The sequence below is a fragment of the Pavona decussata genome, unplaced genomic scaffold (assembly GCF_977016875.1).
Source record: "Pavona decussata unplaced genomic scaffold, jaPavDecu1.1 SCAFFOLD_92, whole genome shotgun sequence".
Taxonomy (NCBI): Eukaryota; Metazoa; Cnidaria; class Anthozoa; order Scleractinia; family Agariciidae; genus Pavona; species Pavona decussata.
In genome coordinates this window covers 883,143-908,659 of record NW_028145509.1, presented here as the reverse complement: position 1 = coordinate 908,659, position 25,517 = coordinate 883,143, and the positions used below count along the sequence as shown (strand labels likewise).

Below are 25,517 nucleotides of genomic sequence, written 5' to 3'. Positions count from 1 at the left end.
CGATCACTTCAGAGAATATCACAAGACTTTGACAAATAACTGACATCTTTTAACTTGTAAGAAAAAAAGAAATGCAAAGTTTACTTTTTTACTCGTTCTGTCTGAGTGTTAATTCGTATGTGTTCGCACTGGTATGGACCAATGTAAACATGTTTATTTAAAAGAGTATAGTGACCATCAATACTTTCTCTTGTGCGTGCCTGTAGATGGAGTTGCCATCAAACGCCTAGGTGTAGCTGCTGGGGTTTGTGTGATACCCAAGAAATACAATACGGTGGAACGCGGTTAACATGGACATTAAAGGTCGACCGATCGAAGGAGAGATTGAGAGCGGGTGAGGCATAGAAAAAGACAGAGGTAAAGATAGAGATAGACAGACAGACAAACAGACAGACAGACAGACAGACAGACAGACAGGAATGCAGATAGACAGAGACAGGCACAGAGATATCTAAAGACTAGGAAATTGTTACTCCGACCCTTAGCCCGCAGTTGGGTCTTCAATGCGAAAAACGTTAGGGAATGTAATTTGCGATACTTATACGTACACTTATGAAACGCCATAAGTCATGCAGACTTCCTCATACACGACAACCGTGATCTGCATTCTTCACAAACATTCTGCTCGTCCCCGGACTGTCACCCATGGAGTCAGTAGCTAAGTAAATGATTGGCTTGCCTCTCAGCTTGAGACACAAATGTAGGGCTGATAGTCAAGAATTGTATCTCGCGTCTGGGATTGCATTTATTTTATGGCGATAAATTTAAGTGTATTTTCTGCTAGACGTTCTCTAATTTTGTCAGTTTTGTATCGGTTTCATCGATTTCCGCAGGAAACATTATTCCAGTTTTCGGCCAATTTTGTTTGCTGGAAAGTTATTTAAAGCCATGCATAAGGGTAAGGCTTGTTACGCTAAATTTTGATGCCAAACTGAAAGCCCCGCAATTTTGTGCTCTAAAGAACATATTTTTGCCTTGTGACTACAAATTGCTGCCAAAGTACTTTTAAAAATGTTATTTGTAGCTCGAGCACTCAAGTTTCTTTCACATCAGAGGTTAAAATTGGGTAAGGTTTTGCCAGTTGGGACATACAGTGTACATAGAATACAGAATTTCCAAAATATTTTCCTTCCCTACTCGGATCCTCTTTTTATTTCATAATTTCTGGCTCCCTTTTTGTTTGAAGTATCCATGGACCCTTTGGTTTTCTCTCTTTCTACTGGGAAGCTTTCGAATTCTAACGTTTGAACAAATAGAAATTTTTGTTACAGTGAAGCAAATGATGCGTAGGTCAAATTTATCTTTTTTTTGCGAAGAAAAAAAAAACTCTACGGTTTTGGACACACTCACACGCTCCAACAATTACCCATCAAGACGTGGATTCGTTCCTATTATACTAGCTAATTGTCAAAAGCATCTTACATTGCCAATGCAACTTGAGTACCCCCAAGTTAGCTGTCTAAATTCTTTGTTTCCCAGCTTGGCAATGGAGGAAGGAAAGAGCCGACAGCAAGCGGCATTATCATATACTGTATCGAACAGTCGAACGATAATACGCAAACGGCAGCCAAAAATTGGCTAAGTCATACGTCCAAAGGTTCTCGTCAGGCATATGTTTCTAAACCAAAGGAGATCACGGCTACCTCTTTCGCCCGAGCAATTATAATTTTTCAATCAGTTTATTTGAAGTGGCTGCAATTTTTTGTATAAACAGACAATTTGTTTTAAGTAAAATGTTGAGATTCTCGTCTTTCGTCTTTAGCCCGCTTTCAAAAATTAAAACGACAGCAATAACGGCAATTGAATTTCTGTGGTAAACAATTTGCAGCTTTTGATTTCGAGATCGAATAGCGGACTCAACGAAACGGAACTCCGCGCCATTAAAGATATGACTTAACGCACCTATGATTTGGATGATTTTAAAACAGGTACCAAAAAGTCAGCTGTTACTTATCAATTATTCATTTCCCGTGAGCCGACATTTGAAAGTCGCACTGCAATCTCGTCTTCTTGAGATTTCAACAAATATAATCACAACAAAGCGAAGGCAGAAGTAAAAAGTGGAAGAAATCAATCACAAATTGTTCAAGGAAAGGGAATTGTTTTAATGGATACAGGTTGCGGTGAGAACGAAATGCATAATCTGAGGGGGAAATTGTTTTAGGATTCAAAGGTAAGGTCTGAGGGAATGTTTATCAGTTAGTTGATCTGTTGTTTTCTGCGAGGAAGCACAACCAAGGAATTGTGAATTTGTGGAAACGTTTAACCTTTACTCGGCGTTCAGCGATAATTATTACTTAGATTATACCTGAAGATATGTTGACTAAGGTAAAACGGGAAGCTTTTGAGAAAGTTCTCGTGTATTTGGTGATTTTCAGTTATATCTGATAGTGAATACCTCTACAGGTAGTTTATGTTAATTAGAACCCAGCACATTTTACCTTGCCAGTTTAAGCCTCTAAAAGTGAGATATCGAAAATTAAGAAAACATACTGGGAAAATAAATTTTGCCTGTTTTATTTAAAGCATAAAACTGGAATATAACCATCCGTAAATGCTTTGCTTGTTTCAATAATTTTGAAATCGCCAACAGGTGCCAGTTTATTTTTGTCATTCATTTACAGATTGGATTGCTCCCAATTTTCTGCTATCTCATTGACTGTTCATTTCTTTCATTTTTTTTTTTCTGGCAATTTTGCCGAATCTTATCGGCGAGGTTATAGTAGAAAGGAAGATGAACTTTTCAGAACGCTTCGTGATTAGCCTCAGAACGTTGTGTCGACGAGCTCTTCAAATGAAGATCAGTCTATTTGGGAGTTTAATTTGGACCTGAAGTAAGTGGTCCCCCATAAAGTATATTCGAGCAATTCATCGAGTCGGAATTCACTGTCGGGGATAGCGTATATAGAGTGTAGCCAGGACCAAGATTGAATTTCCTCCACTTATGGGGTGGGGAGGGGGGGGGGGGGGGGGAGCTGGCTGTATAGTGTGGAGTCAACAATATCAAGAAACAAACATATAATCATGAATGCAAGCTTAGGTCGAGTCATCTACAGTTTCTACATCTACCTCCGATAGATGGAATAAACCAGTTCGTTATATGTCCAATAATTCTGGTGAAAACCGGACGCCAAACATAGTTTGTAAAATATTTGACATATCTTTACCGTTTTCTACCTGATTGCGGTTAACAGTCGCTGCCATGATCGTCACATCGCCCAGAATGCTATTGTCTTTGGCGACATGTACTTGCAGTGCCCGGTTTATCAACGGGAGGCATAATAATTTGCGTATGTGGAACTACTTGGCTGTAATTGGTTAACAGGTCTTGTTTTGGGAATACGCAAGTCCCTTTGCACATTTCAGCTGCTGTCAATCAAACGGTTGGACGCGCTAAGTAAATCCCAAGGTGGGATAAAGTTAACAATAGCGCTCTAATGAAAGGCGCGCCGCACTCTTTAAAAATAATTTTATCAAAAAGTTCGTGTGCAGCGAAATTTTTATTTAACTCGATGGTATCTGATGGTCAAGCGTCTGACTTCTAAAACCATAAGAACGCGTGGGTTAACAAACGGCGCTTCAATGACCGACCTGCGATCAGAGGAAATTTTCCGCTTCATTTTTCGTCTCACCTTTCGTTGGTTTTCGCGCGAACCTCGTCGAGAGAATGAAAAGCAAAAAAAAAAAAAAAAAATTGACCTGATCGTAGTTTCATAGCTAGTGCGATGTGCGTACCAGTTGTTTGAGTTGTTTAATCAGTGGAGGTCGGGCTAATGCTGGAAAATGTTAGTTTCTAAATTCGCCGCGGCAGTTTTATTCACGCTTCTCCGCTGGCGCATCGCAGCATTTTCAGTAAAAAAGTAAACACTTCAGTTTTTTACTTTTGCCACCCAGATGTGCAACCAAAGTAGACTAAATAGGCCCAATATTCTACATTACTTTTATTCAGAGCAGGCAGTTTTAAAAGCCGGCAAAAACGCCCGCCTCGAACATGCTTACGCCTGAGGGAACATGACAATTATTCAAATTTGGATCCGTCTTGACTTATCAAATAATATAAAACCTTTAGTTTATTTCTATAGGTCCAGTTGCTAAAAATGTCCAAGCGAGCGAGACATCCGATGGGCTACTACGAATCATTACTGAAAGATGTTCGCGATCACGGCTGTAATTTAAAATACCGACCGAAGGTTAAGCCCACTGTTATGGGTGTTTACGAAGTTGAGCGAGTCGTCGCGAAAAGAGTTCGAGGAGACAAAGCGGAGTTCTTTATCCAGTGGAAGAACTACTCTACCACTGAAAATACGTGGGAACCAGCCGAACATTTACCCGAAGATCTTATTGCTGCCTTCGAGAACAGATCTGTCGAACCAGTTCGCGCCGATGAGTGCAGAGAGAGGCTCGCCCTTCTCTTCGAGAAGGGTTTAAAAGCTCCCCTGGCCTGCAACGAAACGATCACAATGCGACACGATGTACTGCGAGCGATCTTTCCTGGTTTGCCGTCAGACCTTCGTGGGACTCCGTACCCCGCCAGTGAAGAGGAGCTGGTGACAGCAGGCCTTAGTTCTTCCCTGAGGAAGTGTTTGACAGTGACGGGCGGTGGATGTTGCGTCAACGCTCCGGTCAACTTAAAGCTCTTTCTTGGCAAGTCGCCTGCCTTTTTAGATGAGCAAGGCCGCAAAACATCTTCCCGCCCAGTGGAGAAAGTGCAGATAAAGTTTACGAAGAGTTATTTCGCCGGACGCATGCAGTGAACCAAATGCTGCTTAATTAAAACGGCTTCTTTAGAAGCCACCAACCGTAATAAAGTTTATGACCAATACAAATTATTTTTGTTTCCACTGGTGAAACTTAGGGGTGGGAGTTAACGTCAAGTCCAGGCAGGATTTTTTTGATAACAAATCATTTTTAATGAAACAGTTCCTTATATATACAATTCGGATAACTGTCGCTCCATGCAAGTATCAAAACTTTCCCGCCATGACAATCACTGACTATGAACCTACGAAAAAAAAAAACACACACAAAGTGAGCAGTCTGATTTTTCTTGTAGCGATTTTCTGATAAAATGTCACAGTGATAAAAAAAATAGATTTGTCTCTCGGCTTAGCCACTCGTATTATAGCTGATATCCGTTTAAAATACGTTTTTGACGAATACTAAACAAAGATCAGTTATTTACCGGTATTGTGGAGGGTCTCCAGCATCTCCTGGATGGCTGGTTGATCTGCGACGAATTCTAAGGCTAGCTTTACCATGCAATCCCTGGTAAAGGTGACAGATAACACTATGATGAGTTCCGGAAATGATGACCACCACTAATTCTAAATGCAAAGAATAAATCCACAACATACTAACCATCTTTCTAACGAATCCATCTGTGGTGTGTCCTAAAAACCAAGGCAGATCATAACACTTTTAAGTTAAAAAGTTCTAATCCAGATACATGTCATTTTCGATTATTAAAGGGCTATGTGTAATTGTTCACAAGTCAGAGTTCCGTAATTCACAACTGAGGATGCTAAACAAACCGGCTGTGATAAAATCTTAGTGAAAAAAAGCTCTTACGTTTTCATTTTTGCTTACAAAGTTTTGCCGTCATTTTCACTAAATATTCTTCTTAAATGAGCAAAGTTTACTCACAGAGTCCGCCATAGCCAAATGCCCCTCCAGATACGATCCCAGCTCCTCTAAGAAATCAGCAACTTGGCTGTCTGTGAATGTGAGCTGAAAAATGAAATATTTGGTGAAATTACAAGACTGTTTTATGTTCAAGACTAATCCCAAAATACGGCGTTGTAGCCAAAAGTTAATATACGAAATTAAGCCGCATTACCGTTATTGGCTCTTCTGGTTCTGATGGGTTTGACATGCTGATGGTAAATAATCTCAGTACGAATTCCAACGTGGGCGATACGCGCTGGACTGTGACCTCTCGTCCCCAGAGCGCGGCAGCTCAACAAAGAGAAACCACGATAATTACTCCAAGCGGTTGCTACATAAGATTTTCTGCGCGCGCTCAGTTCTACGTCAGAAACAAAATGGTGGCTCGCTGTGCGAAATGTGGAAACTCTGAGCCTTTGGAACGTCTAAGACCCTGAAAAAGGTAGGTCTTATATTCCTTATAATGAGTCATACATATCCGGGAATGCTATACTAGTCCATCAAAGTATTTATAACTTTATTTTGTTTTTCGTTCGTGTCGTGTTTTTGTGAGAGCAGCTGCAAACTAAGTTTTGTCTATCGTTTGCATACAAATGACATAAAATGGTAATATACAGGCAAACTGACATTCTGAAAACTTCTACCATGTTCTAGTGGCTGACAATGGTCGACGATGACATGATATGACTATTATTAGAGTCATTTTTAGGAAGAAATCAATCAAATCTTATAAACAAACATATTTATTGCTTACAACTAAACCTAAGTACATGCGGGGACGTGTGGGTTGTCCAAATGACACCCGCCCCTTAAAAAATCAATCAGATTCTTTAACATAACTAAACCTAAGTACATGTGGGGACGTGTGGGTTGTCCAAATGACACCCGCCCCTTGAAAAATCAATCAGATTCTTTAATATGACTAAACCTAAGTACATGCGGGGACGTGTGGGTTGTCCAAATGACACCCGCCCCTTGAAAAATCAATCAGATTCTTTAATATAACTAAACCTAAGTACATGTGGGGACGTGTGGGTTGTCCAAATGACACCCGCCCCTTGAAAAATCAATCAGATTCTTTAATATGACTAAACCTAAGTACATGCGGGGACGTGTGGGTTGTCCAAATGACACCCGCCCCTTGAAAAATCAATCAGATTCTTTAATATAACTAAACCTAAGTACATGTGGGGACGTGTGGGTTGTCCAAATGACACCCGCCCCTTGAAAAATCAATCAGATTCTTTAATATAACTAAACCTAAGTACATGCGGGGACGTATGGGTTGTCCAAATGACACCCGCCCCTTGAAAAATCAATCAAATTCGTTAATATAACTTAACTTAAGGTATTTTGAAAGCGCACAGGATAATACGCTGTTTCAACAGTTTTTTGAAAGGATTATTGGGCTTTTTGCGACTTTGAGTTTTCAAGATCTCAACTAACTAATATTCATGAAAAAATTGGGACCAGAGCAAAAGGTCCGGATAATCAGATAGTCCAGACGATCAAGTTTTGCCTACGATAGATAATGTAAATGTAGCTTGCATTTTAATAATAGTTTGCTCACTTGAGAAAAAAGGTTGTCCAGTATACATATTTTCATATTTTCACTCAGCTCTTTGTGTGATCTGGAGCAGGGCATTAATGACATCTTGTTTCCTAGTTTTCTTATTGACAGTTTTTCCTGACTTCCTCTCCAGAATTGTTACGAGTTCAGAAACCTTTTTCTTTTTTAGTTGGCTTTCATTCATGCCTTCTTCAGCAGGTGGTTGCTCAGGCTGAGTAGTTGATATTCTCACCACCTTCCGTGCAGACTCTGCCTTTCCTCCTTCAAACCAAAATGAAGCTCGTTTCTTTTCATAGGAGCGCTTGGTACGCTCCATGTCTCTGAGCACCTCTTGGCGCTTTTCGACCAGCAAGAGATTGGTGGCCGCATCCCACCGGTTTATCTTGCGGTGGAAATATCTTCGCAGGTCGTCATTCTTCTTCTCAACTCCTGCAAAACAAATAATGTATAAGTACAGAAACATTAATATGCATACCACCTTGGAAATTCCAAAGGGGAGGGGTCTTTAAAGCTCCTTAACTCTTAGCAAAAAAAACAACAACTTGAAAACAAAAACTCTTCACAAATTTATTTTCAAGAAAACGTTGAAATGTATTTTTGAAGGTAGCAATAGTCTTATTTTCAATCATATAGCTATTCCTTTCAAATGTTTACCCTTTGGCATGGAAGTGAAATAATTCAGAATGAAAGAAAATGCACTACTGAAAAGCACTTAAGATATAACTATGTTTGAGGAACACTTCAGTTATGTTTCACCGCACATGTAAAATTGATACTATTTTGTGCTCTTTGCTTGTCTTCTATGATCACTTGAGTAATTATACTAAAACCTTATGCATACCTTGGCCACTAAAATATCTAAGGCTTCCATGCTTTTCTAGCATGACAGGAACATGAAACACCAAGCTGTGCATATACGGTGTTATGATGACAGTTTGCATGTAGCCAGGTCCACTCCCAGCCATGGCCACCATGTCCTTTCCCCAACTCAGTGCCTGGAAGAACAAGGCAAAGGTCTTCTGTTTTAATTTAATCAATCAATCAATCAATCAATCAATCAATCAATGTTTATTTCACCACACATATTTACAATAATTGTATAAAAAAATTAGGAATAATTGGTGAGGAGACCTCAAGAAATCTTGGGGATTATACTAAGAGGTCCCCTCATTGATACATGGAAACTGACATAATCACAGTGTGCCACAGTCAGGAAAAACAGATATTTTGAAGGTCATGGAAAAGCCAACAAATTATACATCAAATCAGGGTAACTCTCATTTCTGCCTGAGAATCAGTGACAACTCAATGAAATGTCTGGAAATTTTTTCTATCCCAATAAGTTTCAACCTTAGGTGATTTTGGACGTGGATTAAGTAATGTTATAATAACCTTTGCTTTGAATGTTGTGATCTCATCTCCACTGATGTCCTCCTTGTTCATCATATCTAACAGCTCTCTGAAATCCTAAGTCAACAAATAAAGAAGTGCATGTTATGTTTCAATTTATAAAAGGATTTATAGTAGAATCTGAGTAGTTTTTGTTAACTCATTTTGCATAATTTAAAAGTAAAATAAGAATACCAAATACCCCTGTTTCACATCATTGAAAAATTAGCTTCTACAATCAATCATACTTACAACCCACAGCTTTCTGGTCTTCTCAATCCTGCTTGGTGGTAGGAACTTTTCAAATAGGTCAGGCAGTTTTCTCAGTAGGGCCCTTTTCTCCCCTCCCAATAAGGATGTCCACTCCCACTTCTCGTTTACTTTATACACTTTGAAGCTGATTCCTAGGGAGTGGACTGCATCCAAGAAGGCATTAAGATGGTCATTACATTTTTTGCCTGCTGGCCTGCTGTGATTGTCATCCTGAAAAAAAAAAAAAAAAGAAAATATTATGTGTGAACTTTAGATTCAGTGTAATTCTTTTAAGTCAGCTAGGACATTTGCACTTGTCAGGCAATCATGCTTAAACATAAATCAAAAGTATATCCATCTACTTACTGAGTCCCATTTCATTATGTCAAAGATTAATCCCTCCTCAAGTCTATCAGTTATCCTCAACATGAGGTGGAGTTCATCCAGAATGACGTTGTCAAGGGGAACCTTGAAAAATGGATCGGCATGACATCCTGGCTGCTTGGACCATGAACTATCAAGTTTTCTTGCCATGGTTTCACTTTGGAAGTATTCACATGAGTGTGACATATTGCACCTACAGCACAAAGAAATGGAATATGTGAGGTACCGATTGAAGCTATTCTTACCATCTAAGAACAATCTATTATTTATGTTTTGGGTTTATTATGCTTTGTTATTTGAAAGGACAGTACTTTACCTCTCATGTTTATGGAGTTTGCACCAAATGCAGCTATTGTTTGCAGTGGCACCCTTCATGCCCATGGCAATCAACAAAAACTGAAACATCAATGAAATAAACAGCTTTTGATTAGCAAATCTTTTATACTGTTACTTGTACTTCCTGACTTAAACTATCAGTAATTGGAGGGACTAGTTGACAATGTATAGTTTACAATTTTACATATTACAGTGTAATCCTGTTAATACGACCACCGTTGGGCCATGGAAATTTGGTTGTATTACTGGTGTGGTTGTATAAATGGGATAGGGTCAAATTATTGTTTGTTGTTTGTCAAATTGTGTCAGTTTTCACTCAGCAGCCATACCAAGCATTTGACTGGGATGACTGTATAGCGGGGTTCCACTGTAGTTAAAACAAATAAAATTATTGAAATTCATTCACCTTATAATCTCCTCCCAAATAGAATTCCAGGCTTACTGTTTTTCCATCAACAGTAATCTCTTTATCCTCTATTAGGCTGTTGACACCTGTGATGACATTGCCCAGAGACCTTTTCAAGGTTTCATGCTCCTCTTTTCCCTTAATAAGGGCGATGGTGTGGTTACCTGGCAGAATTATTAATCAAAAGTGCATCAGACTTAAAAAATCAAGGTTAGCTAGCACTGATCCATTTTTTTTTTGTTGTTGTTGTTCTTAATCCTTGATTATCTCTTTAGTGTTCAATTAAGACTTTTCAGAGGTACAAACTGTCTCTTGTTGTCACAGCATAAAACAAAGTTTGTAGAAAAAGTTTGAAAACTGAACCTGGACATAAAAACTGAAATTTTATCTACCTGCACTGGACAGACAGCTGTGCTCCTCATCAATTAAGGCAAAGGAACAGACGAAGAAGCTACTGTTGTGGGACATCTTAGTACCATCTCCAGATATCTTGACTTTGATTTTTGTCACATCTTTTTTTTTTGCCATCTAGAAAAATAAGTAAATAAATCAAATAAAAAAAACAAAAAATTCATAAGATAAAGAATGAAATTGCATGATCTGTTGCAATTTCTATGCAGTCTTTGAGCTCATTAATTTTTCTGAGCCCTTATGTCTAAAACCTAACTCCAAGCCCTACCCTTAAACTATGTTGGATGGTATGACTTTACAGGCACTAGTTAAAGGGAAGCTGCATGGTTAATAATTGTTTATACTCGACATCGTGCGTTCCCCTGTTTCCTCTACTTTCCATGGCATCACTGTAGCAGTTGTTTTTAATTTATAAAAATGGCATTGGTACTTACATAATTGCGGATTTCACTTTGCAGGAGGAGTTTAAAAGGCAGCTCTGCACCCTGTGCTTCACCTGGAGTCCTTTTCACTGTCCACTGGTTGTCTAGCAGCTTTGCATAATTTTGAACCACATGGGCTCGAGGAAGTGACTGTTCCACCTGGCTCAGCTCATGATACCCTTCCTGGGACATGGAAAACTTATCCATAATGAACAGGATGGATTTCACTTTTTCTTTTTCATCCTCAGGAAGACTCTCATATGGCTCATGTGAGTGACCTAAAAGATTAGCACATTGATAGTAAGCAGTAATTATTTGAATTATTATAAATTATTATCTTTAGTCCTAGTAAAACTATAAGTATCTTTTTCTTATCTTTCTATCTTTTTGGTATCTTCTGCCTTCTGCTTTGATTAGCTTGGGTACACGCGGGCAGAGTAATGTAATAATAATAATAATAATAATAATAATAATAATAATAATAATAATAAAGAAATGAAGAAAGAAAGAAAAAAGACATAATAGCTGTGGTGATTTATTAGTATTTACATGCAGTTACATTTGACAGGCAGGCCTACATTGTCCAGCTTAAACCCTGAAAGTGAATCATAAGCAGAAATCCTTGCTGATATTGTACTTTTAGGTCATCAAAAAAATTGCCTTTGGAGTTGATAGTGTTCCTTGAATTGTAGTCCTTTGGACAGCTGATCCAGATAATTTGTGATAGTCTGAATAGTGTGATTGTTAAGCATCTTTTATAACATTGCAGCATTGCAATTATTGTTACTTACTTGTGCTCTCCCTCTGCTCCACTTCTGTAGTTTTATCTGAGCCAGTTGAGGTGCTTTCTGGATTTAAATTAAAACAAAAAAGACCCAAGTCATTAACTGTAAAAATCCTCACTAATGCAGCAAACCTTGATAAGATTGGACATAAATGGCAATTGTACTTGCTATCACTGGATGAGTTGTATTACCTTGAGAATGACAGCAGTCTAGGTTTAAGTTGAAACTGTTGCCAGTCTTGTCTGTCAGCAAAAGAGACTGTGGTGTAAGGCCATAGGTCTCGGCAAACCAGAGGGCACATTCTGCTTTCTCTCTGCAAAATAATGGTTTTGTTGTATAAGCACTTCTTATCTTCTTCTTTTAACGATTTGCCGCTTGTTAAATTTAACTTAAGCTTGAATGAGTTTGTGTTTTGTTCGCTCAATATAAAAACGTGTCAGTTGCCTTCGTGTGTTTTTTAAGTACTTAAACCCGGCATTTCAAACGTCCTTTGGAAAGAAGAAACACTGATTGCGTACCTTATGTCTTTGAGGTGGCGCTGTTGTTGTCGACGGCCGACTTGGTCGATTGTTTTCCCCTTATGCCCACTTTGGTTCTGGGATTCTTTCAGCTGAACCATAGCGTTGTACAACTCTGATGCTTTCTCTGTAAAAATATCAAGTAATACGGTACGATCGTGTATAGTTAGTTTGCCTTTTCAAAACCAAGAGATAATTGTGTTTGTGAAATAAGTTGGCCTAGCTTTTGATAAATACATCGAAAGTAGCTGCATCTGACGTTTATTTTTCTTACCTTCAAGTTCTTTTGTTAGTTTTTGGTTTTCACGAACCAGTTCCTGTTCCGTTTCTCTTAGGTTAGCGATGATCTCCTCGGGCCCTTGGACGATATCATCTGAGTTGAGGGCAATCGTACACCAGTAGTTTGATCGCAGAGCGTGGCGGCTTGTGTTGTTGGTGGCGTTTCGAACCTTTTTGGTAAGGTAATTCACCTTGCCGTAGACGAGGATCCCGACACGAGATTTGCAAAGGGAAGACAATCTGTATCCAAGTTGCAGCAAGCTATCCTGGAGCACCTGGAACATCTGCTCAGGTTTCTTGATGGCACGACATTGCCAAAGAGCTTCTCCGTTAATTTGTAAATAAAACATCGGGTCGCAGTGTTTTAGCGGTGTGGATATGTGTAAAAAAGCAGGGTTGATCGGGGATTCAATGAGCTCTAAAAAGAGCTCCCGATCAACCTTCTGCATATCTTGTACGGACGACATCTTGACTTACGGTTTCTGATAGCGAACTGACTACCTCCTCGGCCGCATTCGAAATGTGAATAAAAGCACTATTGAAACAGTTTGCGTGTAGGTTGTCAATGGTTACACAATACCGCCTTTTCGGTACACTTGTGAGTTAAAAATCTTTTTTTTTTTTTTAAACAGCCCGCAATTATCATTTGAGGTTGTTTTAAATAATAAACGCAAAGCGCTGATTCTTTTTTTATCTTAACGTTAAGAGTGTAGAAACTGCCGGGGCCTAGGAATCGAAACTGTTGCTTCTTTAATCATTTTTATATTAGCCTTTAAACTGCTGTTTTCTTGTTCAGTCTCAACGCTTAATAGTCCCAAAGGGGTCCTATTGTTTGCGGAGGCGGAGCTTCGACTACATTTAAATTCTAGCGGGATATTCAAAATAGGTTCATTCTATTCCCCTGAGAGTTTCTAGAGAGAGGGAAAGCAAGAACTTTGGTGGAAAAAAATCTAAAGTTGGAGTTTGCGACCACTTTGAATTATCAGTTTCATTTGAAACTTGGCGTAAAGCCGTCTCAAGCAATATACGGTCAAAGCCATATGCAAACTTTCTGATCAAGTACTCGAGCGAAGAAAAATTTAGCTTCGAAGTTTACTCTCGTACCAAAAATTCCTTGAAATAGACCAGATTCAAATAAAATTTGCGACTAGTTCTAATTGCGGTAAAATCTCAGAAAAGGTCTCGTATATTCTACTGATGTGTCATCTTCAAAAGCCATATGCAAACTTTTACGAAACTTGGCTAATAAGCTTGTAATCGCGCAAAACACACATACTGTTTGCAGACGTCGGCCATTTTTTCTTATTGTCTGGACAGCTGGGATCATTATTCAGTTTGAATTTACGCGCGGACGCCACATAAAAGCCCCGGATGTGTCGCGGCATTGTGGGCGATGAGTGATCTTGAAAATGGAAGTCGGGCTAGACAATCGTCTACAGCGTATTCGATTGCTCCACAGCAATTTCATTTCCACGATCGCTGATTGACTTTTTTCAGTGATCAAACGTTGGGATACACCCTTTACATATCAATTGATTTCTTACTTTCATTCAGGCAATCACGAAAGAACACAGAGATCCTGGGATCATGAAAATTACCACGGTCTTAGGACTGCTAATTGTGGCCCACTTTATTCAGGGGCTTTTAGGTAAGTAGTACTTTAGTGACCTAACATAACTCCCGTCCCCAGCAACTTTGTATATTAGAGGGGTATGTGTGTGTATGTTATTGTTCGTTCTGCTAACCAAATACCCTCCATTGTCATCGTTAAGTGACTCTGCAAGACTGTTGTAGACTACTTGAACATGAATGAGTTACCGTTAAATATAAATTGCCACAAAACATTTTTTTTACTGCCTCCAATGTTAAAGTCCTTTCCTAAAAGTAAATACTTTTTCACACAAGCGTGTCTCAAATAAAGGAGCCTTTCATTGAATGCAACTTGTGGAAAGTGCTCGGGGATCAAGCTCCCTTTTCGCAAATGATATTTGGGGATTATATTGAAACTATATACTACCGAACTGCCATTCTGTAGGGCAATATTTGTGGCTGTTGTGAGTTTTTACTCAAACGAGTTTTAGTTCTGAAGACTGAATTCCGAAAACGTGATTTTTTCAGTTTCAATGATGGGTAAATTTGTTTCCCAGATTTCAAGTACTTTAAAACAGAAGCTGGAAATTTAAACCGTTTTACTAACTTGTTTGGGTCGAGCTGCAGTATTAAGGTCATTCCCCTAAAATAGAACCAACACTCAGATTTTTTCCAAACTTTGCCCATGTGTGGTTCACCATATGTAAACTGCAAAAATGAAATAAAAAGAGGGGGTCGCCATGCTTGTTCTTCAGCAACGAAGCATTGAAATATGGTAATGTCTGCATGTTTGGACAAAAAGGACTATAATAGAGCATTTGCCAAAACAGGAATTATTTTCTGAAGAGAACAGTTAACGGCTCATTTCATAGAATTTTTTTCCTGTTCATAAATCATTTTCAATGTGAAATATGTTTGAAAACTATTCCTAACCAGTACTACTGAGATATTCAACAAAATAATCTAATTCGTTACCTCTGAAGGTAGGCCAAAATGTCCATTGGCTAGATATTAGGCGCAAAATTTGATATTTCTAACACTAGGATTTTCCTTAAATTTTCACGGTAGTTGGCAAACGATATTTTGGCTAGAAATCTGAAGAGAGAAAATAGTTTCACTGGGTTGGTCTTGCAGATATTTCACAAAGCAGTGGTAAATCGAGCTACAAAACTGGTTTCTCCGCGAAGGGACTGGGGCGAGTCTTATGAAAACACCTCAATTTCCGCGCCAAATGCAAATTAAGAATTTTGTTGTTAGATGCAAATCAGATTGAGTGATACTCAGTAGTTAGCTAGAAATGAGCGTAATTTTTTTATTTTTCCATTGTGCGCAGTAGAGTTGCGCACTGCAAAACAGGGGAATGACCTTAAACAGGAGCGCGGGAGCTGCTCCGAGCTGTTACTGTAAAGAATGCTTTAACCTTTTAACTGCATGGACAGGCTATAACTTCTTGATATTTTTTCTGCCCCCCCGTCCCATATATCAGTTGAAGCGTCCAATTTGACTGGATCGTTTATTTGGAGGAAGAAGGGGTGGGGGATGGGATAACCCTTAATCTTACATATTCGATGGTTTCATCGCTAAAAATTAAGGTTAGACCTCCCCATTATCCTTATCAAAAAGGAATTTTTCCGCTGGCTAAATTTTTCGTTACATTTGCTTATACCAAAATAATTTTGCTAACAGATGTCTCATTCCTTTTCCAATGGCGTTGTGAGCTTCAGATGTAAAAATACGTCCACGCTCTTACTTCATTCACATGTAAGCAAAGGTAACGGGCTGGAGTTGCTCGATCAGTATCAATTATATGGCTCGAAGTTACTGCTATCATGCAATCTGGTTAGAAGCAGAGTACAACTAAAAGTCAGCTTTTGTGGTATTGAACCTCTTCGGCTTTTCCTCAATATCTCTGCGGTTTGTGAACTTTCGTCTCATTGGTTGCTAGGCAATTGAATGTCAAAGACCAATCCAAATGTGCGAGGTTTGTTAGTTAAATTATGAAGTACTCTTTCAGCCGGTCAGAATGTGCTTCAGTATTTTCTTGACTGTTTCGCAATATTCATCTCACACCCTCTTTCTCTTTAATGCCATTCTTTTATAGGTCTTCCTGTAGACCGCGAACTTTTTCGCGTCAAACGAAAAGGAGAGGCAGAAATCGATGACGATGTAGTACTTGTGCGTAAAGCTCGCAGGCTACAAGATGATAAAGAAACAGAGCGCCGACACAAAAGACGATTCTTCGCTACAGAAAACGAGGAACCGAAACCGCAGGAAGGTTACAAAACGAAAATGGAAGCGAGGTCGTCCCGCTCAGCTCGGGAGGATAATGACGTCACAGCGAGGCGTCCCGAAAGATTTCGAGTCACAATCCGCAAGAGAAGCACAGACGAAGGAGAGAGTTCATCAATCACAGGCCAAACGTCTGGCTCAGGGGAGCAACCGGGAAAAATTTCAACTTCCGGTGCCGGTTTATGGAATTTAAAATCGAGTATGTCAGAACTGCAACCCAAACGAACTGAAAAGCGGAGTATGAACACAAATTCACTCGATAGCCTAATATCGGCCTTAAGAGCGATCAGCTCTCTCTCGCCAGAGGAGGACGACACTTCCGGTGAGGAAGTTGAATTCTCCGGTTCCGGTTTGTGGCTCGCACCGGAAACGGAAGTGAAAGATGATAAGCTACCAAAGTTTTTCAAAGAGGAGGAAAACTCGGGAAGCGGAGAAAACCCTGAGGAAGCTCTAAGCAGGATAAATGAAGTGGCGCAAAGGGAATTGAACGAAAAGGTGGAGGATGAGAGTAGCGGAGAAACGAAGTTTAAAAAAGAAGAATTGCACCATGAAACTGGAGAAAAGTTATTTAAAAGAGAGTTAAAAAGCGATTCACTTGCGGATGATTTAATGGCAGCTGTCGAGGATTACAAAGAAAGTCCTGATTCTGAAACTGAGGATAAGTTAACTTCATTTTCAGGATCTGCCATGCGAGAAACAGAAGATGAACTTGCAGATGAGGGTTCAACCTCAGGGCAACCGGAACCGGAAGAAGGGCAACTTAACAAAAAACAGGAAGTCAAGAAAACACCGAACGTACAGTCTCTACGATCATTAACGGATTATCTTCTTCCGGAGTCGTTTTACCGAGCGAGAAGATCATCTCAAGAAAATCTCTTTCTGCGATCCGACAGTACCCTCGGAGAAAACGACGCCTTAGATAGTAACAGTCTTGTGTCGCGGTTTTACCGCGATCAAGACGCACATGCCGACTCACCGGAAGTCTCTGAAGTTTCCTTGGCATCCCTTCCTAGCGAGACCCATACTGCATCAATTACCGAAAAACATCCAAAACCGGAGAAACGAGAAACGCACTATGAACATTCCGGAGACTTCCCAGAGCCACGCGTGGTGTATACGCGAGAAATTAGGAATGCCCCGGAGCCAATCATAGAGCGCCCTGCGGTTTATTCTCATAGCGTGGACGACAGTGAAATGGATTCGAGTTTTGGCGGTGAAGATGATGATGAGGCTACACTTATGATTCATGAAAGAGAGATCAGAGAAGATGGTATGCGGAAGTAGTCGTTCTTTGCTTTTTTTGGGAGGGGATGGGGGTGTTTACAAACTATTCTTACATTATGCAGTTGTTTGTCATTGGGATAATGAACTTCATTTACACAGAAAGGTCGACTCAATAAACGAATCAGAGAGGTTTTCTTCTCTTATTTACGTTAAGCTATGTTGTCCATGGTCGGCCAAAAGCAATAAAAACAACAAGAAAAACAACAACTTTGGGTTATTACACATATAAAGCGGCAATTCAAGAAAGCAGAGAGTAGAGTTTATGCCAGACCTACAGCGTGCATTGTACGTACAACGCATCAAGCTTTAAATAGACCTGAGGTTACGCGGCGCTACTTTGGCGGGTAGCCTCTTTGTTCTGATCATTTTCAAAGGAAAAAAAAGATACAAAAAATAAATATTAATAACAACAACAACAATAACACTGAACAACAAAACATGCAGTGACCTTAAGTCACAATTTAAGATAGGAATTCCTGTCTCTCGCTCTTACAGGATACGTTGGCTGCTTTGAAGACAAATCCCCCTACCGAGACCTTCCCACAGTGCTTTCTGTTCCCCACCTCACGCCCGACTCGTGCCGCAGTGCATGCCAGGGCGCCGGTCACGCGTATGCCGGAGTGCAATATGGTTATCTGTGCCGGTGTGGTGATTCATACGGCAAGTATAACAAGGTCCCGGATGAAGAATGCAATGCTTTGTGCACCGGAGACAAGGCGCAGAAATGCGGTGGGTTCTGGAGAAGCGCGATATTTACAACTGGTAAGTCACTTGGAAACAAGATTGAGATCCGCGTAAACTACTGAGACACTTATTGACTCATAAATTTAACCGAACTTCTTTCACACCGACGATTATTCCCCTCCCCCTTTCTCTATTCATCATCAAATGTTTTACATTCGAAAAGAAGTCTGACAAATCGCCAGACTTTCAACAAGCCTCGAGTGAGGGAAGAGACCGTGAAGAGAAAGCCCTATTGCAAACTTGTCCATTGGCAAAATAAAATACCCGTGCGTTTTACGTTCATTTGTCATTTACTTTTGTTGTAGAATTATAGAAGAGGAATAAGTCGTGCTCAGACAAGATAATGTATTCTCATTTGTGACTAGCCTGACACAACTGAACAGTGTAAATGGGCATCGAATCACTTATGAACGTTGGGTGATAAAACTGGGTGACCCCTGTTCATAGAATCCTAATGACAGATTACACCATTTATTCAGGCGTTTTGTGACGGGTGAGAAAATCAGACGAACGAATTTTCAGCGCTCGCTTGCCCGCTTGTATCTGCTCTTTTGAGTAACTAAGCAGAACTTGAGGGGTCCAATAGACATGCTCACTAGTTACTGACGTATTCTCTCTTTTTATGCAGCCGGAGCAATGCAGCCATCCAAGCGCGGGAACTTCTTTCATATCGACAGCGTTCAACCCATGACAGAAGGTACAGAAATTTCAGTAGCATAATGCATTGGCCATATAACGCGCTCCAATAAAACTACCATAAACGTTGACGTAATTGAGAAGGTAATTAATCAGTATACCACCAGAGCCCACAATAGCTCACACAGAAACACCCAGAGCCAATCTTCGGTTTCGGTACAGTACTTCAAGTTACCTTACGCAGGTTCATTCTCTGCTGAAGCTCATAGAAAACTGCGTAAACTTGTTAAACATTTCTGCAAGATCTAGACGTTAAGCTTGTTTTCACCTAATTTAAGTTCCGCAACATGTTTAGTGTGAAGGATCCTATTCCTTCTGAGCTCCGTTGTCGTGTCGTGTATAAATTTACATGTACAAGTTGTAATGCCTGTTATATCGAGGAAACATCCCGACACCTCTCGGTACGCGTGCGCGAGCATTTGGAAAGGGATAGGACCTCTCATGTCTTCCAGCACGTGACCAAATCTGAGGAATGTCGTAGGCATTGTTCGGAGATTTGTATATAGAATCTATTTGATGAACACGTATACGTACACTCACAATTTATGCGCCTCGCCTTCGGCTGCTATACGCATCCTGGGGAAGATCACTCTGAATATCGTAAACCCAGCCGATAGGCCATAAACAATCAAGTTTGTTTTCACAACAAAAAAACCCAACTCGGATGTTTGTACCTGTATATAAGCAAAATTTAATCGGTAATGAAAGGTTGGGTTTCGCCTTGGTAGAGTAGCCTGAAGCCATATTCACGCTGAAGTTCTCCTTAGTCAAGACGATTGTATCCTAAGTGCTGTTTCTTAACAATAAGATATTGTCCAGAAAATAATACTTTGGATGCATCTGAACTTTTAAAAGGGAGCTTCGTAAATCTGGCCCCTGGAATGTAAAGAGGCTATTGTAAGAGTATGGTGTTTCATTAGTTCTCTTTCGTACTATTTAGAAATTTTCGACATGGCTCGTAGTGAGATCCCATCTAGTGACGAGCAGTCCCACGAGACAACCACATTAACAGAATCCTCAAAAGTGACAGAGTCGGCTGCACAAACTCCAAAAGAACCACCTCCCATACCGGCGGCTAAGACACTTGAATCATCCGGGGGATATATACAAGAGATATACCGAGAAACATCCCTCCAAGAGTCCCCAATGCCATCTACCCCAGGGGTAACTGTCCAAGAATCTACGTTACCTTCAAACCATGGTGAAAACAACCCAAAAGATGACAATGTTGCGCATGCTCTACCAGTTGAACCCACGCAAGTCAAGGAAGACGCTTCTCTCACGCATGCGTCAACTGAGGGGTCTTTGCATGGAAGCGAAGACACCTCTTCTCTGCATCGCTCTGACTCTGCGTCCGGGGATACATCTTCACCTTCGCATGATCTCGTACCTCCGTCTGTACCCGCAGTTTCTCCTAAGGATGCTTCCCAAGACTCTCAAAGCTCAGAGATTGAATCTCCTCCACAGCAAGTCACAGTGCCTTTACATTCGCCAGCAAATCAGGCTGCCAGCTTTGTTCATCAACAAAACGACCAGGCTCCCCAGGGTACCCATGTGAGTCAACTGGTGTATTTGCATCATCAACATGACATTTTATCCAAGCCCACCCCCAAAACAATCGTCGCAGTGCCGCCTGGGAAGGTGGAAGAGGGAAGTAAGTTCCTCATTTCAGATTTTTGTATCTGTCCTGTTAAGATTACTGAGGGATGAAAATAATAGAGCGGACACAATCGACCGCAATACAGGCTTTTAAAAAATGCCAACCAGGAACCATAGGTTCAGTTGCATTGCAATGCTTACTTTAAGGTACAATTTAATCATAAGTTAAGTAAAAGAAATTTGGAAAAAAAATCGTACCTTCAGCTTTCTAACGGCTGTAATTAACTGGGAGCTAACACTTGTAAACTGACATTTGTACGTATTTGTGAAATATGAATAGCCACCACGGCCAAGAAGACCGATCAAAATTATAGACCATTCAAACTTGACCATCCCCACCCAGTACCTCATTCCTCTAACCCTGGTAAAATCCGCTATAAAAGAAGGGAAATTAGGGACTAAGTCATTTTCATTCAGTCTAACTTTTTTGTTTTGTTTCAGCTGTGGCATACACAGGGACAATCAAGCTTAAACAAAGCTGGTTGGATCAGTTTCAGGATGGGGAAAGTGCTGAGTCCAAAATATTGACTGGGAATATCGAACAAGCGGTGAGTCGGTTAAAACAAACAACATCAAACGATGCGAAACTGTTGAGTTGAATATTGAGTTTCTAAAGTCCCGTTCAGACTAGGCGCCCGTTCCCGGTTCTTGGGCACGGGTACTAGTCGGAATGTAGCTTATAGTCGGTGCCCGAGCAAAAACCTGGGCACCGCTCATGGACACGGGCGCTACATCTAAGGGTAGTACTCGGGCACCGTTCCTGGGCGCAAACACTGGTCTGAATATGATTTTGTCGGTTCCCACGCTTTTTCCTCTACAGCAAACAAAATGGCGGGCGCTAAATTGACGAATGGAATCATGATTGCTTCGTGGACACCAAGGAGCCTGAACAACGTCCTTTTCAGTGGCCGGGTACAAGGCCCTGGCACAGGCACCTAATCTGGTCTGAACAGGGCCAAAGTAACAAAACTGTCCGATCTTATTTGCTATTCCCAGGCAAAATAAAGCCGTTATACATGTAAGGGTCCCCATACGGTAGTTCAGTTTTGAGCAAATCCATTTATTTTCCGGCTGGCGCGTTTCAACTAATGAAACAAACTATCTTCTTCTATAGTTCAAACGGGTATTCAAGAACGAGCCCAAGTTTGTCAATGCTGAGGTCGTAGGATTTAGGTAAGAAACTGCCAAAAAAAAATTCGTCATTTTATCAGTATAGTATTTTAACTATGAGCTAGTTTGCTCTAGAGATAGTGCCCGTATTAAACGAGAAGGCCTATAACGGTAGATATATTTATTGTCTTGGAAAATTTCCCTGCGACCCCGTTCAATGTTGGAGTTGTCAGCCAAATCATGGGACGACAATTTACAACATTGAAATGGGGAAAGGGGGGATTTTTTTCCAAAACATGAGTTCAGGGTTGTAGGTTGCGAAGAAAGACTGGATACATGTAGACTGTCAACAGCCCTTATTTTCACATGGCACGTACAACTGTTCACGAATTTTTAAACGGGCTCATACACTGTCGTCTATCTTTTCTTACTGCAGGGAGGGCCTGGTGAAACACAACCCCAACACGATACGGAAAGTGATCGCTCCATTCATCATAACGTTTAAAAATGGCGTAAAAGGCGTCGAGGAAAAACTGAAAAACATGGTGAAGAAGAAGGAAAGACTTGACGACATGCCCGTGTACAAGAACTCGCTTCAGATTACTGGTGAGTTCAGGAAATGTTTTGTATTAACTACAGTCGAAGCTCTCTTAACGGACACTCTCGTAAGCGGACAGCTCTACTTACGGCCGCCTTGTTTGAAACCCCGTTTTAACTCCCATACAAACTCTGTATTTTTACATTCTCGTAAGCGGACATTCCCGAAAGCGGCCGCGGACACTTTTAGAGATTACGACTTGGACATTTTCTTTGTTTTTAAGCTCCCATAAGCAGACACCCCAACCTCTGTATCTTGTTTTTATCAATCAACTTCACATTTGCTGTTCGTCACAATGATTTTACACTAATTACAGTACCATAATGATATTTCAGTGATTGTATTTCCAATACGGTATTGATTTATCGTTAGCTGGGCAAGCTCGCGTAAGCGGCCATCTATCCCCTACACCTCTAGTGGCCGCTTACGAGAACGGCCAGCTCCAGTTACGGACACTTTTTCGCGTTCCGAGGGTGTCCGCCTACGAGAGCTTCGACTGTAGTGTAGATTGTTCAATTTTGAGCACGTTGTCCAAACGTGCCGCAATTATGGATTTCAAACTGACTTTATTTTGAAAGGGAACCTTCATTCGCATTAAATACATGCTTTTGGTGCCTGTAGTCAACTAGTTTACTCTTAGGTTTAGGAAACTTGTAATGTTTAGGTGACCACAATTAGTAGAGGGGTCTTCTCCCCTCAGCTACACAACACTGACACAATAAAATGAACTTAGACTGCATTTCCAACTAGAATTGAATTGAACAAGTAGTTACGCAGTTGCAGTAGTGGAAGTTCCCTTAAATGACAGTAGGTTTTACGCAAACGTTTAAAAATATATTTACTTCATTTTTATACATTGCTTTGCAGAGTACGGTCACTCACCGGCAGTAGAAAAGGCGACAAAAGTGAATGACGCAGTCAAGGCAAAACATGAACGAGACAACAAAAGAAGTGCTGTGAATATTCCAAGTAAGCTGTGAATGTCTGACATCAAGAGAAAGTGTGTATGTCACCAAAACGACATTGTTGTAAAACGAAATACGCACACAATGACAATGATCAATGATCAAGGCTTGTTCTTACGTCGGACGTTAGTGGTAAAATGCAATTCAAGACCCTAAAAAGACTGGCAAAACTCGTAGCAAATCAGCCCAATATGAACACAAAGAAGAAGCATACTTTGAGAGTTGAATACCCTAACAGTCGAACACAAAGAAGTCCCACTCTCTATGACGATCTATGATGGGATCTTGGGATCGTTTTGGGGGAGAGGACTGGACATATTGACGACGGACAAGTGTATTTTCGGCGGGAGCAGTTAACTGTGAAACAAACGTTGATTTAGATGAAGCAGATTTAACGGGAGCTGTACCACCCTGAGAAAGCGCCAAAAATGCACTGTTCTCGTTAATACGGCTATTCCCCTTCCCTCAAACGACTCCACAATCCCTGGCCCGTGCCAGTTTCCTTGTAATATTTGGAATGGAAGCAAAATAATAGTCCCGGCTTGCTTTACTATTTCGCCTTTCCCTATACGCAACAGCGGAGTAATTTCTGTGGTTGACGTTCATAACTTTAAGAGTTGTAAATTGTAAAACTCTTTGAAAGGAACTCGTCGGAGAATCAACAGGTTTTACAGCTTCATTTCAAGCAGTGCTGCTCATCAGTTTAATAGTTATTTTCTTGTCGTGTTCTTGTTCGAGGCTTGTCAAATCTTGTCTAAATGTTCGAGGTGACCCCCGAAGTTTACGCCTGGTCATACCCCGCCGTCTGAAAGGGTCTGTGTAAATAATTTCACCCGAATAATTGCTTCGGCTAAGATAACGAACGAGAGCATATAGCAGGACTCGAGTTTCCACACGCTGCGGTAATTTTCGCCCATGGCGTTTACCCTTCTTGTTCATGTCTGCTGGAGTGCGACCACGGGACCGTGTTTCCTATTTAAAAATTCGATTACAAGCGCTGACAAAGACAATTAAAAGTAACGATAAAAAGCGACATTTCGATGTGATCATGATGCCAATACCAACGCCTTTAAGAGTCGATATAGTAGACCACAGTGAATGTTCTCTAATTGTAATTTATCGGCACATGCAAACGCAGGCTAATTCCAGATCCTTATTTTTCAGACGGTGGCGTTGATCCGTTTCTTAAAGGCATCTTTAGTCAGATTTCTACTGAAATGAAAGATATCACTTTTCAACGGCATTAATATTTCAGGTAAGGATTTCGCTCCCAAATTAAACGGAAAAAAAAGTGCAACTACAATTATCTCAGGACAATGTAAAAGTGTCACATCTTCAGAACATTCTGTAGTTATTTCAAGTTTGAACTTGTCATATTTGATGCCCCCAACCGCCAACCGGAGAAAGTCACTTTACTTCTTACGTAGCTAATCAGTGGAAAAGTGAGATTAAAAAATGATAATAACAGAAAGTCCCACAAAGTTTACACTTGACTGCACAAATTGGACATAACGCACTATTGTCCAGTGTCATATAGCAATTTAGTCAAGTTTTGAGAGGACCGCTAATTTGCTCAAAACTTACTGTTTATCGTTGCTTATTGTTTCATTTTCAGAAAAGCCGTACACGATACAGCTATTCCTGATGAACGACTTGTTTGGAAAGAAGAGACGGAGAACACTAGAATTGACGGAATAGAAAACAGCATTGTACAAAACGCCATTCATGACAAATTCTGACGTAAAATTTCCTTTGCTTTAAACTGAGAGAAATAACGAGCTACAAAGAGAATCTAAACTAACAAACTAAGAGCAAAGGTTTTGTCCTCAATAAAAGAGGAATTTAATGGGAGTTAAAAACCGCTAGGATTTTGTTTGGTAAAATCAATTTATACCAATTTGTATTGGTCTGGAGATAATAAAAACTAATTCAATCGCGATTGATTAGCGAGCCCCAAAAGTTTAGCGTAACTTATTTTTGCTGTATTAGAGTTCAGTTGGCCATATTAGGGATTAGTTGAATCCCCAACATTTAAGCGTAATCAGCTTTGCTGTTTATGGCATTTTCAAGCCTTGTATTGGATAAATAATTGATTTTCGAGAATTCATTAACTCTCAGCCAATAACAAACAAATAAATGAAAAAAAAAAAAAGAAAAAAAAAAGAA

The 25,517-nt window shown here is 40.3% G+C and overlaps 2 protein-coding genes and 1 long non-coding RNA gene across 6 annotated transcripts; 1 reads left to right on the top strand and 2 right to left on the bottom strand.

Moving 5' to 3' along the window:
- The first annotated feature begins 419 nt into the window (after positions 1–419).
- On the top strand, positions 420–25,399 carry LOC146473728 (uncharacterized). Of its 4 annotated transcripts, XM_085117751.1 has the most exons (12): positions 421–1,037; positions 1,082–2,173; positions 13,971–14,064; positions 16,108–17,565; positions 18,075–18,341; positions 18,952–19,020; positions 19,960–20,673; positions 21,120–21,226; positions 21,793–21,851; positions 22,225–22,394; positions 23,254–23,355; positions 24,516–24,606. In XM_085117751.1, exons 3-12 carry the CDS (start codon positions 14,004–14,006, stop codon positions 24,596–24,598), a joined length of 3,090 nt encoding a protein of 1,029 aa, XP_084973877.1. In that variant the 5' UTR covers positions 421–1,037; positions 1,082–2,173; positions 13,971–14,003; the 3' UTR covers positions 24,599–24,606. The 4 variants fall into 4 exon arrangements, with proteins under 4 accessions (XP_084973879.1, XP_084973877.1, XP_084973876.1 ...); XM_085117753.1 differs by lacking the exon at positions 24,516–24,606 and adding an exon at positions 24,967–25,399 and having other exon boundaries at positions 420–2,173; XM_085117750.1 differs by having other exon boundaries at positions 421–2,173.
- On the bottom strand, positions 4,995–6,078 carry LOC146473730 (uncharacterized). The gene is made up of 5 exons (XR_014866278.1): positions 5,837–6,078; positions 5,644–5,727; positions 5,359–5,390; positions 5,183–5,265; positions 4,995–5,002 (listed from the first exon to the last, which is right to left on the bottom strand). It is a non-coding gene; the product is annotated as an uncharacterized LOC146473730 (long non-coding RNA).
- LOC146473729 (uncharacterized) lies at positions 6,118–13,811 on the bottom strand. Its single transcript, XM_085117755.1, has 12 exons — positions 12,138–13,811; positions 11,811–11,932; positions 11,626–11,682; positions 10,847–11,112; positions 10,394–10,529; positions 10,002–10,165; positions 9,576–9,655; positions 9,242–9,452; positions 8,876–9,106; positions 8,627–8,701; positions 8,076–8,229; positions 6,118–7,663 (listed from the first exon to the last, which is right to left on the bottom strand). The coding sequence occupies exons 1-12, from the start codon at positions 12,236–12,238 to the stop codon at positions 7,275–7,277; spliced, it is 1,986 nt and encodes a 661-aa protein (XP_084973881.1). The 5' UTR covers positions 12,239–13,811; the 3' UTR covers positions 6,118–7,274.
- Positions 25,400–25,517: the final 118 nt, after the last annotated feature.